Source organism: Fusarium redolens (genome assembly GCF_020744475.1).
Source record: "Fusarium redolens strain MPI-CAGE-AT-0023 chromosome Unknown BKA55scaffold_21, whole genome shotgun sequence".
In the NCBI taxonomy this organism is placed as follows: domain Eukaryota; kingdom Fungi; phylum Ascomycota; class Sordariomycetes; order Hypocreales; family Nectriaceae; genus Fusarium; species Fusarium redolens.
In genome coordinates this window covers 343,008-357,947 of record NW_025763684.1, presented here as the reverse complement: position 1 = coordinate 357,947, position 14,940 = coordinate 343,008, and the positions used below count along the sequence as shown (strand labels likewise).

General features: G+C 49.4%; 2 protein-coding genes across 2 annotated transcripts; one reads left to right on the top strand and one right to left on the bottom strand.

Moving 5' to 3' along the window:
• Positions 1-4,571: 4,571 nt before the first annotated feature.
• On the bottom strand, positions 4,572-6,281 carry BKA55DRAFT_714433 (uncharacterized protein; the record flags this gene model as incomplete). Its single annotated transcript, XM_046200866.1, has 4 exons — positions 4,572-4,599; positions 4,661-4,825; positions 4,886-6,016; positions 6,070-6,281. 4 exons carry the CDS (start codon positions 6,279-6,281, stop codon positions 4,572-4,574), a joined length of 1,536 nt encoding a protein of 511 aa, XP_046043423.1.
• A 1,538-nt stretch (positions 6,282-7,819) lies between these two features.
• BKA55DRAFT_524770 (glycoside hydrolase superfamily) lies at positions 7,820-10,006 on the top strand (the record flags this gene model as incomplete). Its single annotated transcript, XM_046188736.1, has 6 exons — positions 7,820-7,955; positions 8,018-8,279; positions 8,330-8,489; positions 8,546-9,245; positions 9,299-9,661; positions 9,717-10,006. The coding sequence occupies 6 exons, from the start codon at positions 7,820-7,822 to the stop codon at positions 10,004-10,006; spliced, it is 1,911 nt and encodes a 636-aa protein (XP_046043422.1).
• Positions 10,007-14,940: the final 4,934 nt, after the last annotated feature.

Genomic DNA, 14,940 nt, shown 5'->3' with positions numbered 1-14,940 from the left:
CGGCCTCAAACTTCTCCAGTTCGCCCGGAGAAATCATACGTAGCTTAGACTCGTACTCCCAGGTAGAGTCAGTGCGAGGATAACCGACCCACTGCACTTCGTACATGAACTTATCACCCTTGGACTTGCCAGGCTGAGTGGTACGGTTGAGAATCTTGAAGACGTGGTAGACGTCGAGGTTGGTAGCAGCCTCACGACTGTCACGGTTCTTCCAGTACTTGAAGACAAGAGCGGGAACTTGCTCTTGTAGACTCCATTCTGATTCCCAGGAGGTTTCGCCGCCCTCCCACTGGACTTTGATGTCGACGGTCGAATTGACGGTGTCAACGCGATGGTCGATGAAGTCGTCAATCGCAACGTCTTCTCTAGAGCTGGGATCGATGTCATCAAGCGCGTCTCCGCTAGGCTGCGGCTGCACTTGGCCGACGTCTTGCTCGTGGCTCTTAGGTTTAGCATATTTGTTGCGGGTAGCAGGCGCGTCTCGTCTAATATTAAGAGGTCCTTGGGTGGCAGTCTTGCGACGTTTTTCTCGTTGTAGCTTTCCGGGAGGAGCCACGTCATCCTTCTGGATAGGTGTAGCAGCCATACCGTCTTAGATCGTCAAAAGCAGAGATGGAAAGTCGTAGGGTTCTGGTCAATCAGTGTATGCAACAAGTTCTGATAAGGTCAGGGGTTACCGTATTGCGCAAAACAGGTAAAAGGAAACAGATATCCTGATGGTCGTGATTGATTTGGTGGTATTCTGCCCGTTGGGCTGTGTTGAAGTGGTTGCACTATTGCATCACTGTACATGCTGGTCGCAAATTGAGCGTGACCGCGTCCGCCAGCAACGCATTGGAATGGTGTGGGGCGCCAGAATCAGCCTGTTTTCGTGGTTTTGGTTAGATAAGGGATTTCCCGGTGATCCGCCGGATCCGATGATCTGCCGGACTCACACCGATATTCACTCCCAACTTCAATCTTTAATAACTCAACAACCATGGCAGCAATCGATAAAGGGCTCGAGTTCTTGAAAACCTCAGGATCTATCAACTATGATGCTACCGCTAAAAAGTTCAAATGTGACGAGACTACACTGCGCCGCCGCCATCAGGGCAAACAGAGGGCAAGACGCGATGCCGACTCTTTGTATAAATCTCGCCTTTCAAAACAACAGGAACAAGATCTTGTTACTTATATCCGTAAACTCTCACTGCGTGGCATTCCGCCAACCCTATCCATGATCCGAAATTTTGCTCAGGACATAGCCAAAATCGAGGTCGGAAAGAACTGGCCATACAGCTTCGTCCAGCGCCATCGCAACGAGATCGATTGTACCTGGTTTGATGGATTTGATATAGCATGAAGAAGAGCCGACAATGCTTCTCGGTATAGAGCATATTTTGATCTAGTAAGAAGACTCGTAGCGCCTTTGGTTCGTTGCTAATCATGGAAGATCCGTGAAAAAATCGACAAATACGACATCTTAGCTCAGAACACGTATAACATGGATGAGAAGGGATTTCTCCTGGGCGTAATCAACCGAACGAAGAGTGTATTTGATGTCAATGCTAAAAGGCAAGGCAAATTGCTCGGTGCTTCCCAGGATGGGAACCGATCGTGGATCACATTCCTGGCGTGCATCTGCCAAGACATGACATCGCTACCCCCATTCCTCATCTACCAGGGCAAGCCGGGACAAGTTCAGGACACTTGGCTCACTGACTTTGATCCGGAGCATCAATTAGCCTTCTTTTCCACGTCCGAAACTGGCTGGACGAGTCACGAACTGGGGAAAGAGTGGCTGATTGGTGTTTTCGACCGCTTTACCAAGGCGAAAGCAAGAAATGGGCGCGATTACCGCCTTCTCATCACCGATGGACACTCTAGCCACATCAATATGGACTTCTTGGACTGGTGCGACGCGCATGGGATCATCGTTGCGGTGTTCCCACCTCACTCTACCATCCAGGACCACCTAACGTATAACCCCACCTAATGCATAACCAAAATTTCGCTTCTCCCATACAAAATCCAAATTTTCAATTGCATTGTATTCGGCCAGGCATGAAGATACTCGCGAACGAAGACCTGCACTATATTGCTTTTTTCATCAAATTTTCATATCGGCTTGAATTTTTCCCGGTCCGCCCTGTAGCCTGGTTCTCTAGCCCTTTGAATTTTGTCGCATTTCATCTCATGTACCCTAGGCGACTCCATCCACTCAAGCCGAACTTTCACCTAATTTACTCGCCACAACTCCTTCCGTAATGGTTCGCCGTAATTATACCGAAGATGACGTAGCTGAGGCTATATTCGACACCACCGATAGAGGCCTCTCACAGAATGAGGCGGCCCAGAAACGTGGAGTACCTCAGTGGACCATTTCGAGACGACTTTCCGGTCAAGCAAGGAGGAATGAACGTATCCAGGCCCACCAGCGTATTCCAAAGAGCCAGGAGGAGACGCTTATTCGTTGGGTGCTGCGACAAGAGTCTCTGGGCTATGCTCCCTCGCACAGCCAGGTCCGCGCCTGTGTCGAGGCCATCCTTCAACAACAAGGCGATAACAAACCTTTAGGCAAGCACTGGACCACCAGGTTCGTCAAACGTCACCCAAAACCATCTACCAAGATTGGAAAACGTCAAGAAGCCGCCAGATTTGACGGCTTTACTCCGAAGGCGGTCAATTGGTACTTCGATATCAGGGAGAACGAGTACGGCTGGATCAAGCCTGAGAACACAGTTAACGTGGGCGAGGGCGGCATAATGGTGGGTTTCGGTAAGTCTTCTATAAGTACTCTATAGGCTTTTATAGGGCATAGCTAATTGGTTGTCCATGAGGCCTGGACAGCCTCGTGATCGGGAGCTCTGACCCGAAGAAGAAGGTGATGTTGAAAGGCGTTCAGTCGCGCACCCGGACTTCGTTATTGAGGCTGTCACCGCAACTGGCCGTGCTTTGAAACCGGGAATTATATTTAAAGGAAAAGAGCTGCAGAAGCAGTGGTTTCTTAACGAATTCGAATTAATAGCCGACTGGCACTACATCACATCACCGAACGGCTGGACAGACAACCATATTGCTCTCGAGTGGTTGAAGGACATTTATCTACCCCAAACGGACCCTCATGATGCATCGGATGCGAGACTTATTATCCTTGACGGTCACGGGAGCCATGCGCAGGTGAGCATTTCGGTGTTTTCGCCGCTGAGTCACCCGCTATAGGGTCGCTGACGAGCAGTCAGGACGAGTGGATGGCTACGTGCTTTCTGAACAACGTCTACTGCTGTTACTTACCAGCACATTGTTCCCATGGTCTGCAGCCATTAGACAATGGGATTTTTAATGTCATCAAAGGTGCGTACCGGAAAGAACTCCAAATGCTGGCTAGTTTGACCGATTCTGCGCCGGTTGACAAAGTCAACTTTATCCGGGCATACGCGAAAGCCAGGGAGGCGGGCATGAGGAAAGATATTATCTTATCCGGCTGGAGATTTACTGGAAATTGGCCTATAAATCGTCATAAGGCTCTAACACATCCTAAAATTCAACCGGACAAAGAAAAACTGCTAGAAGAGTTCAAGACGCCGAGCCCTCCTCAACTGCACTCAGATGATACGCCGAAAACGAGTCGGCAAGTGAGGGAAATGGCCAAACACCGAAGCCGTCCGACCAGGCAGAAGTACAGTAAGATCGCAAAGGGATTGGAAGCTTTAGAGATGAAGGTGGCCGTTCAGAATGCGCGGATTACTGGCCTCGAGGAGCAGATGGCCCAGGTGCGGCGAGGGAAGAAAAGAAAGGCGGTACCAAACCCGAACCGACGATTCATGGCTCTGTCGGAGAATATAGCGGCTGGAGAAGCTCTTCCTGACTCAAAAGAGGCAGAAATAGAGGTGGATGTGGATGAGGAGGTCGAGTCGGTGATTGAGGTGGGTGTCAGGTCAGAGGACGAAAGTGATGACTTTATGGTCGTAACAAAGCACTGCCAGCGCACACGCAGCGGTCGGGAGGTCAAAAAACCACGCAGAGAGTAAAAGTCAAATAACTTTATAGAAACTCTCTTTAAAGCCTCGTTTATTAATTAAGAATCGGGCCTGTTTTTGCGGACATCAAAATTTGGATTTTGTATGGGAGGAGCGAAATTTTAGTTATGCATTAGGTGGGGTTATGCATTAGGTGGTCCTGGATGGTAATGGTGCTGAGGGATGATATGACAAGCCTGAATGCCGGGACCAATGGGAGGACTTGGACACCACGACTCTCCTTCGCCCGAAACAGCACATGATGTTGCTCTACTGAGGCACGAGGACCTGAATTCGTTGGTGACCTTTCTAGCCTCATTGAGGTCTCGATTAGATAGTCTGTTATGTTTTTATTACAATTAATGTTAAGAAGGTTGAAATTTTTGTCCGGTCCGCTTATCATGTACGTTAGTGACTTTGGTAAATTCAATTCTACTAGAATTGATTTTGGTATGTTGGACTAGGGTCAAGTATGACAATAAAGGTACATCGGAACAGATCGATAATTAAAATATCTAAGATCAAATGCGGGTATGGCTATAAAGCCATTGGATCCATGCAACATTACGACTAATTGCAGCGACCGAAACCCTTTTGACTGGAGAACTAAGTTAGCAGCTGAGCCAATAAAGAAGAAGGGACAGGATGTAAGAACTTACCATCCTGAACCACAATGGATGCTAGTTGTTCCACAAAAGCCAGAAGAGCCACAACACTGGCCATTAAAAGGACCGCCAGCACATGTAAGACCAACCTTGCTACCGCAAGTGCTGTCGAGGGAAGGAATGTCCTTAGTAAGACAGGCGCTGGAAGCACCCTTTTGGCTGTAGGAGAGAGCAATGTTAGTAAAGATGTAATGCCATCGAGAGAACAAATTAACTTACCAGCCCTGACCACAGTGAGTAGCGGTGCTTCCACAGAATCCATTCGAAGAGCAGCAGTTTCCGAGACCAGATCCAGCACAAGTCTTGCCGTTCCTGGAACCACACTCAGCGTCGGCCGAGATGCCGGGGCAGAGTCCAAAGGCCTTCTGACAGCCGGTGCGGCAGAAATCGTCACCCTTCCCACAATATCCATGTTGAGAGCAGCAGTCTCCAAATACGCTGCCCTTGCAAGTCTTTCCATTCTTGCCACAGCTTCCATCAGTAGAAACACTGCCGGAGCCAGCGTTGCAAGTACCAAAGTCACTCTGGCAACCTGCGTCGCAGTGATTGGTCTTGCCACAGTAGCCCTGAGCGGAACAGCAATCACCATAAGTGCTTCCCTTGCAAGTCTTGCCGTTCTTACCGCAGAAGCCATCGGTCGAGATATTGCTGGCTTCGCTGTTGCAGGTACCGAACTTGGACTGACAGCCTGCATCACAGTGATCCTTCTTGTCGCCACACCAGCCGCCAACGGAACAGCAGTCACCGAATGTGCTGCCCTTGCAAGTCTTGCCGTTGAAACTTCCGCAACGACCGTCGGTTGAGGCACTGCCCGAGTCAGCCTTGCAGGAACCAAACTTGGACTGGCATCCAGCATCGCAATGGCCATCCTTGCCACAGTAGCCTTCCTTGGAGCAGCAGTCACCGAATGTGCTGCCCTTGCAAGTCTTTCCATTCTTTCCACAGAAACCATCAGTGGAAATATCTCCAGCATTGGTCAAAGTACAGTTGCCGAAGCCCTTCTGACAACCAGCACCGCAATGATCGACCTTGTCTCCACACCAGCCGGTACTGGAGCAGCAATCGCCAAAACCAGAGTCGAGACAGATCTTGCCATTTGCGCCACACTGGCCGTCAAAGGTGATATTGCTGGGAGGACCACATTTGCCAAAGTCGGGGGTACAGTTGTTACCGCAATGGGCCGTAGAGTTACCACACCAGCCTTGAGTTGAACAACAGTCGCCAAAGGCGCTACCACCACAAACGAACTTGTTTGTGCCGCCACAAGAACCGTCAGGAGAGACGCTTCCAGGGCCTAGGGGAACTTCGGGAGCAGGGGCAGCAGCATTGCAGTTTCCAGCCTTGCTTTGGCTACGTTAAGTGTTAGTTGTGTCTGAAACAATACAGGGTAGACAGAGACGTACCAGCCTTCTCCGCAAAATTTGCTGGATCGGCCGCACTGGCCGTCCTTGGAGCAGCAAGCACCCCAGATAGGGCTGCAGACGAAACCAGTGTCCCCTCCACAGGTACCATCAGGAGTGACCTCTCCAGTCTGCCATGGGGACAGAGTTGCAGTAGTGGGGGACTGGGCAGCAACAAAAGCTGGCAGAAGCCAGAAAAGTCCAGCAACCTTCATTTTCAACAAAGAATGTGTGAAAGAGAATTGAGGAGGTTGATTGGTAGTGACAGTGCTGGTGATTCTCTCAGGCTCTACAACGATATTGGAAACTCATTTATATGGCATAGAGACTACCCATTTAGGATAGGTGATGGAAAATCGGGCAATTTCATTTGCCGCCACATTTCTCGGCGAACACGCTCGGGAGGATCGTCCCAAATAAGCCCCAATCCCCGACCCCTGCCACGCAGGGACCGGCCCTTGAACAGAACGTAACGAAGGAAAACGTTTTCCTCAAGCAAGAGACTCGTTCCCTAGTCTATACGGAGTATGTCTGAATCGAGTCAAGACGGTCTAGACTCTAGAACGTTAATTAACGCAGCCAGCACTGCCCGACGGAGTCTCGGACCGACCTGGTCGGCCCCCAATATATCGTCACATAACTATAGTAACCTTATCTGTAGAGTTATCTATAGAGTTTGCGCTCCTCCAGTCGGCCGCCGTCTTGATTAGCTAATAAGGTCCAAGTTAAGGTTAATTAACTGTTTGTCAGATCGACTGAAACCAACGACACGCCGGACAAGCCTTGACATGTACTGACATGCTTACTCTATCTTGTACTGCAAACTCATTAAAGAATACCTCAAGTACTCATTCAAAACTCTCCGTTGTGTCTAACGAGTGTTTGAGCCTCTCTCTCGTGATCAATATGGCCACCCGACACTAAATCAACTAACCGCTCAAAATTTTAATCGTGCCACTTTACCCTATACCCTTTGTAGGATGTAGAAAAATCGTCCCTTGCAGAACAGTTCCCGGCTCGTCGGTGAGAGTCTCCTCCAGCGGGTCGGGTAAAGAGTACGCACAGCCCTGCTGCCCCTTGAATCTGCCAAGACTGCTAATTTCCATAATCGAAGGCACGTGTTTTTGTATCTTGTAAGCTTCAGGGTATTTCGTCCATAAGACGTGTTTTCTGATTGGCCGGTTCGGACTTTAGCAAAGAAGGAGAAACCCACGTCTATCGGTCTTCTTGCCTGAAGCATTTGGAAAGGCCGTGGGTCTACCGAGTCTAATGCACGTTCCGATCCTACGCTTAGCTGGAACCGGTTGGCTCCCGGGACTTGCCTTTGCCGGCCGAGCCCGGGAGTCGATCCTTCTATGGGCCCTGGAGATATCCGTAGAGCTAGGAACCAGAACCACACCATAGGTTCATAATGAGAATCCACTGCCGAGGCTGAGGCTATCCATCATTCGATTTTTTTTTTCCCCTCATAATATCTGAGAGTAGAGAGGGCACGTGTGTTGTAACGTAGCATGGCAGGCAACTTAGCCGTCGGCGGGTATTGCTCAATAGACATTGCTTGCATTCGATCGACATGGGTCTTTTAATTTCCAGGATGTACGGATATGCATACAGAACTGCATATTCTTCTTAGGAGGTGGCAACTCATCCAGGCTCAGACGTATATAGTCTATTGGGCCCGGCTGTAGAAACACTTGTTTAGACAGACACAACGACAGTCACTCTTTTACCTCAACCCATACAGTTGGGTAATATGGTGTCACGACTTTCGAGCATCGCCTTTTGGGCGGTTGCTCTTTGCTTCTTGTGTTTTGTAACCTTGAGCAATGCTGATACGCCTCGTCACCCTTACGCCCAACCAGATCGCATCAACCGTCGTTCTGTCATCAGTAAGTCTCACCTGAGTATCCTCATGCCTTTCTTCAAGACCATACTAACTCGTAATCAACAGCCAAGGCTCCCGAATGGACCAAGAAGATTGTCATGAGCCCGGGTCACCAGAACCCTGCCGAGGCCCCCCCGAACCCCACTGAAGATCTTGAGCTCTCCAGCGACTCAGGTGTCAGCCTCGACCAATACTACAAGGATGCTCAGAATGCTACTGAGTCTTCTGCTGGCGTTACCCCCAACAAGTCTGGTCTCTCGCGCCGTTCTCTCGAGAAGCGCGGTGACGGTCCCCTCTACTGCAAGGACCGTAAATGCCCTGACGACAGGTAAGTTGATGTTCCATTGGCCTGTGATATTAATGACTGACTGTCGATAGCTGCTGTGGTCCCAAGGGCATCTGCGGTTATGGACCTGACTACTGTGGCAAGGGATGCACATCAAACTGTGATGCTAAGGCCATGTGTGGAGAGTATAGTGAAGAGGGTGAGATGCCTTGTGGCATGAACCTCTGCTGTTCTGCCACTGGTTGGTGCGGTGTAAGCCTCCCCTGATACGTGTCTGCCATTGACAGCTAGCTAACTTGATCTCTTAGACCACCGAAGTCTTCTGCGATAACGCCGATCCCCTACACAAGACCCTGCCCTGCCAAGCCGGTTACGGAGGCTGCAACATCGTCTCATCTCCTTCATGCGCAAAGGGAAGTGGCAGCACAAGCGGACGAACGATCGGATACTATCAATCGTGGAACGTCCGCGCTCGCAAATGCGACACCAAGACGCCCAAGCAGCTCGATACCAAAGGCTTCACCCATCTGTTCTACTCCTTCGCCTTTATCGACCCCGTCTCTTTCAAGGTCACTCCTGCTCACAACGACGATGTTAAGCAGATGCGCGAGTTCACCGACTTGTCCAAGGGCGGCAAGCTCAAGACTTGGATTGCCATCGGTGGTTACGATATGAGCAACGAGAATACACCTACCCATACTACCTGGAGCGACATGGTGTCTACCAAGGCCAACCGAGCTGCCTTTATCGAGTCAGTTCGCGATTACATGGATGAGTATGGATTCACTGGTGTTGATCTCGATTGGGAGTACCCTGGTGAGCCTAAGCGCGGTGGTCGTAAGCTTGCTGATACTCGGAACCTCTCCATGCTGCTCAAGGAGATGCGCGCCGCATACGGTTCCAAGTACGGTATTAGCTTGACTTTGGCGCCTGACTATTGGTATCTCCGCTGGTTCGATGCTAAGGCAATGGAGCCTTATGTTGATTTCTTTGGATTCATGGCTTATGGTAAGTTCCAGTGTTGTTCAACTCTTTTACCTCATGACTGACACAGGTGTTAGATCTCCACGGATCCTGGGACTCGGACGTTTTGACCCTCGGCAAGATCATTCGCGGACAATCCGATATCCGTGAAATCCACAACAACACTATCCCTCTCTGGTTTGCAGGCCTCGATCCCAAGAAGATCAACTTCGGTCTTGCCATGTATGGTCGCGGTTACACTGTAGCCGACAAGAGCTGCAACGGTCTTGGATGTTCCTTTGCTGGTCCCAGCAAGAAGGGAGAGTGCACTGACTCTGATGGTGTCATGTCTCTGGGTGAGATCAAGAACCTCATCAAGAACAAGGGCGTCAAGTCAACATACCTGAAGGACTCTATGATGAAGCAAATTGCTTGGGATGATCAATGGATTGGATATGATGGTAAGCTATCACTCGTCTGGCTTTTGTCTCTGCTCGTTACTAACAATCACCACAGACGAAGAGACCTTTGCCGCCAAGAAGGCCTGGGCCGATGGTTTCTGCTTTGGAGGTACTATGGTGTGGAGCATTGATTTCCAAGAGCAGTATGTCATGTCCACCCCGGTGGTTTTTTTTGAGATAGCTGACACAACCGCAGGCCCGATGACAATGACAGCGACAATGGCATCGGCAATGGCGGCGGCAATGCCAGCGACAATAGCGGCGACCAGGGCCCCATCAAGGGCCCTGGTAGTGGCAGTGGTAGCGGCAGCGGCAGCAGCGATTCTGACGATGACGCTCATATGAATACCCCCTTCACAGCATTTCGCGGTTGCACAGCTTCCGAAAAGCGCGACATCGTCCAGAGCTGGTGGGATACTATCGAATTCGTTAGACTGGCTGCCAGTATCGACTTTAACAATAAGCCGGGGACATTGGAAAGTCGGGTCTTTGGCTTTGATGTGCACGAAAGAGAGGGTGCTGGTAACTTCATTAACAGTAAGTTACCACATTCCCAGTGTGTCCCCCCGCAATCAGCTAACCTTTGCCATATAGTGATCTACACCAATATCCTGAAGCTTTACACCGACAAGATCCACGGAAAGATTCGCATGAGCTGCAAGGATATCTACCAGACACACAGGGCAAAAGCTGATCAGGTTAGCTGTTCCAGTGAGACCCACTTTGGCGAAGTTGGCGGATATGCCTTCTCATACAGTGAAGAGCTCGAAGACAACACTATTGTTATGTGCAAGCCGTTCTTCCAGCCAGGCCAGGAACTGCTTGAACCCTTGATCAAGGAGCTGCGAAGCAACAAGGCGTATCAGAAGGACCCACATCAGATGAATGGCAAAACTAGAATGCTGCTCCATGAAATTACGCACCTAGCTGCTATGGCTGAGTCGCCAGTCGGTAAGCAACTTCAATCATCCCCTACTGTCATACATGTTACTCACCAAAAAACAGTGCTGGTGAGGGACCAACCGCTACGTGTAGAAGCCGTGAACCCCGAGAAGGTGTACGGACCGGTAATGGTTCAGAGAATGGGGATGCATAAGAAGGAGTCTGTGCGAGATCGTTCACAGAAGAATGGTATGTGGAGTTGTGGCCTGAAACATATAGGTCATCCTATGCTGACATTGCTTCGCAGCGGATTCCTACGCGATGTACGCTACATGGAAGTACTTCGAGGCCCTGTTCGGAACGCCTGATGCCGTCGTGATGCCCAGGGATGACGACGACGATGGTACACTTGAGTGCGCTCCAACCGACACCAATGGCCCAGTTCTTAGCCGAGGCAACATCAAAGGTAGTATTGACGCATGGTGTGACTCTTTGAACCAAGGAACAATCAGCCAAGATGACACCCGCAAGGAGCAAGTCAAGTCATTCGGTAGTGTCACCCCTGGAACAAAGCTTACGGATCTTGTCTTCAGCGCCAACTGGGTTCCAGACGTTAAAGGCGAAGGGTGCCCTGATAGAACCAGAGGCACAGAACCGAAGCACTGCAAGAAGGCGATGTTCGAGGTGCTGGATTCATGTGGTGGCAAAGACGGGATGGATAGCGGGTCGCCGAGATATGGTGGAAGTCAGCAAGGAGATGAGCAGTGTGTGATTTGGAAGATTGAGATTATTGATAATGGAACTCAGACGAGAAAGAGGGGCCAAAGAAGGCGTTAGAGAGAGAGGCTCCGAATTAGTGAGAGGATTAGAACAACTTGGTGTCATGTAAATACATTTTCTTTGTTCGAAATTGTCTTTTTGCTTAGGGTATGTGTGGTTTATATATAAGCAATCTGCTTCGGTCTAGAAGGATCTAGTTCATGGTGAACAAAATAATATCGTCGATTTGAATACTAAATCTGCAGCGACAGCTGTAGCTGCGAATAATCTGGGCAGATGCTTGGTTGGAGCAGGTGCAGCGGAAATTGCCAATCCCATGCTTGATGCTTTGGGCATGGGGTGGACTTCTGTCTTTATTTCTGGACTTTGGTTTATCATGAGTTTCCTTCTTTGGGTAGTCATGTGGAGAGGTCGAAAGTGGAGGATGAAGAAGTAAAAGAGCTAAGTGCACAGGGGCTTAGCTACCACAAAAATATGATATCGCTATTATATTAAACAAGAGCAAAGTGGCTGTTATGGCATAGTGAGATCTATTCAGGAGTCAGGTTTGTACTAGAAGCGCACAACAACAGAGCTATCTCTTTGAGCGGCACAAGGCAACAGAGGGGTCACGACTGGGGTCGGGGGCCAATCAAAATGATCGCGACGATCGGTACATTCCACCTACACCTAAATTGGCGTGTGATAGAGGTACCAACAGTCAGCATTGTTACAAATTGCTACATCACATACTTTGCAACCATACCTAGTCTTCCGGCACCCCTGATTTCCTGATATCGGCTCGAGATATCCTCCTTTTGCCTTCCTTTTTTTAAAGGGTCGAGGCTGCCCTTGCCGGCAGCCCTTACAGGCTAGGCAGGCTGAAATTGACCCTCTGTAGACATGATTGATATCTCTTTGTAGGTGATTTTGCCGTGCCTCTATATCCTCGATGTCTTCCTCCTTCCCTGACCGGCTTCTCTTCCTTGTGCCGCCTTCAGCAGCGTAGGTGTTGAAAAGGGCGTTGCAAATGCATTCCTTCCAAGCTCGTAGCGTGCTATAAGGCTTCCAACGAGGGTGCCGGGTCTTCTTCTGTAAAATGAAGCTGTTCGCAAGTGCGACTTCGAGGAGGAAATTCCAAAGCAGCGCTTGCCAAGGACCGCGCCGGAATCGGTGCTCGTACGTTGTATAGGACCTTATCTGATCACCGCGGTCAACGTGATTCATTTCATCATTATACTGAGCGGCAACAGTAGGAATAGGGATTATCTTGAAGCTATCCCCGTTGAAAATTCGCTGCAGCTGTTGTGCCTCTTTCTTCGTGCCTCTCTTAGCCGGCAGCTTCCCCTTTTTTGGTGTGCGCTCGTGAGGGGCGCCGCTGTGCACAGTTGAAATAAAGAGCACCACGCCGCTATCCTTCCAAGCGATTTGGATGACCTAGGGTGAATAAAAAGAGACAAATTAGTAAGGGAAATACAGCTAAAAGTCGTCTATACCTTTTTATCCGGCATCGGGATCAGTATGACCTCGTTATACCTTAAAGGCGTGCCGTCAGGAGCTTTGCCGGTCTCTTTTATCCTCTTCATCTCGGTGCTAATGCCGCAGTTAGGGCGTGCCGTGCCTGTGGCACCAAAGCCAAGCTGCCGAAGGAGGCGGAAGAGCTGCGGTGACGAGAAGAGGTTATCTGTGAAGACGTGATATGTCTGAAGAAGCAGCTTTTCTACTAGGTGAACCACGACGCTCTGTGTATTGCTGAGAGGGATCTCGGTCCGTAGCTTTCCCTTCTTGCCAACCGGCTTCGGCGTAGGTAAGTTGACGATAACAGCGGTATATGGTGATGACTTCACGTGCCAAAGCCACCGCAGAAAGAAGCCCTGCTGGGCGATAACCCAGACTTTGAAGCCTACCGGCGTGGGCTTTCCCTTGACAAGCGTTGTCTCTTTTGATCTGCCTGTAAAAGGCACCATACACTCATCTACAGTCAGATTAGTCCCTGGAAGATAGAGCTCGTTTGACACCTTCTGTATGAGATCAGACCACTCTTCAGCCACTTGGAAGGCCTTTGGAAGATCACCCTCATCCCTTATATCGACTTTGGTGTAGTCAAAAGTACGGAAATACCTGTTGATCAGCTCGAACTTCCGTAGCGGCATGAACTTGATGATTGAGTGAAGAGGGCGCTGATCTCCTAGGCTAGGTGCTTTCCAATGGTCCTTTATCGTTATTTCCCTATGAATCCCTAGGTAAATAACGACTCCAAGCCATACATAAGCCGTTGAAGTGGAGATGCCTTCCCATTTGAGGATACGTGAGTGTTCAGAAAGGGGGGTATTCCAGTTGTCAATAACGGCATTTTTAAGCAGGTAAGCGACCCAGCTGTTAGTATATTTGACCCATGACTGTATAAGGGAAATAGGTATAAAAAGCTGGAATAATTCAAGCGGTTCCTTGGGCAGAGGGTTGATCTTGAAATCATGATATTCTAGGTTGAAAGGTTGAAAATCATCACCGCGGCCCTCTTCGGGCGGAAAATTAGGCACGCCGGTGGGGTCATTAGCTGCCCTCAAAGGCGGGGTATCAAAGCTGTGATCATCTAAGCTATCTTGTATCTTAGATGACCTCATCGTTTCAATTACAACAGGCTAGGGATTGTTTGTGTGAGGATTTTGATGAATTTGGTGGTGAAAAATCATACAGCTGTCTGACGAGAACTTCACGTACCCCGCAGGTACTAGCGGAGTTAGTAAGCAAAGTGGGGCTAGTGACATGAGTGTTGCCTTGTGCCGCTCAAAGAGATAATATGGATTCTATACCCGTGTTGGAGGCGCTAGTCAAAACCATCGGGTTAGCTAAAATTGGCCTTTCGAATTTCGCGGTCAGCAGGCTAGCCTGTTTGGCTCTTAGTGCGTTTTGCTCTGTCCAACCAGAATTTAGCCGTCACCCGCTAACGCCTTTCGATTTTCGCAGCCAACATACTAACCTAATCAGGATTTAACAGTCACTTCACCCTCGTTTCCGCTCGCATAGTTCTCCTCATCGAGATACCCTACTCTTCTATAAATTGTCGTGTAGCCCAATTTGTCGTCTTCGCCTAATCATTCCTACGTGAATTGTTATGTCCATCTCTAGAGAGATGACCTGTGCTACGCTACCCATCGCATCATGAGCTGTTAGACTGGGTGACGAACCCCCGCATCGTGCCACCATCCTTCCGAGAGCTGCTCGAGTTTGACCCCGACGACACGCCTCCCGAACGTATGTTCAGAGCCGCTACTAAGCACCTAAGGATGGCTCGCCATCGAATTAGTAGATTCTTAAAATTTAACCCAAAAACGAGTATCTGGACTAAATTTTAACGGAATAACGTACTATCCTCCCATGTGAATGCAATCGTCATGATGCCGTCTGTGGGTCTGCATCCCCTCCAGAGCCTCGTTAACCCCACTTGGGAAAACATCTGGCCACGATACATACTAGATACGTCGGAGCGGTATCGTCTCAAAATCATACGATTAGATAACATAAGAGTAACAAGCCGATAAAGATGAAATTACCCAGTCGACATACAAGTTTCCTTTCACTCCGTTTTGGATTACTAGTTACGGGCTGTTCTCGAATCGCCTATCAACAGTTTCGTT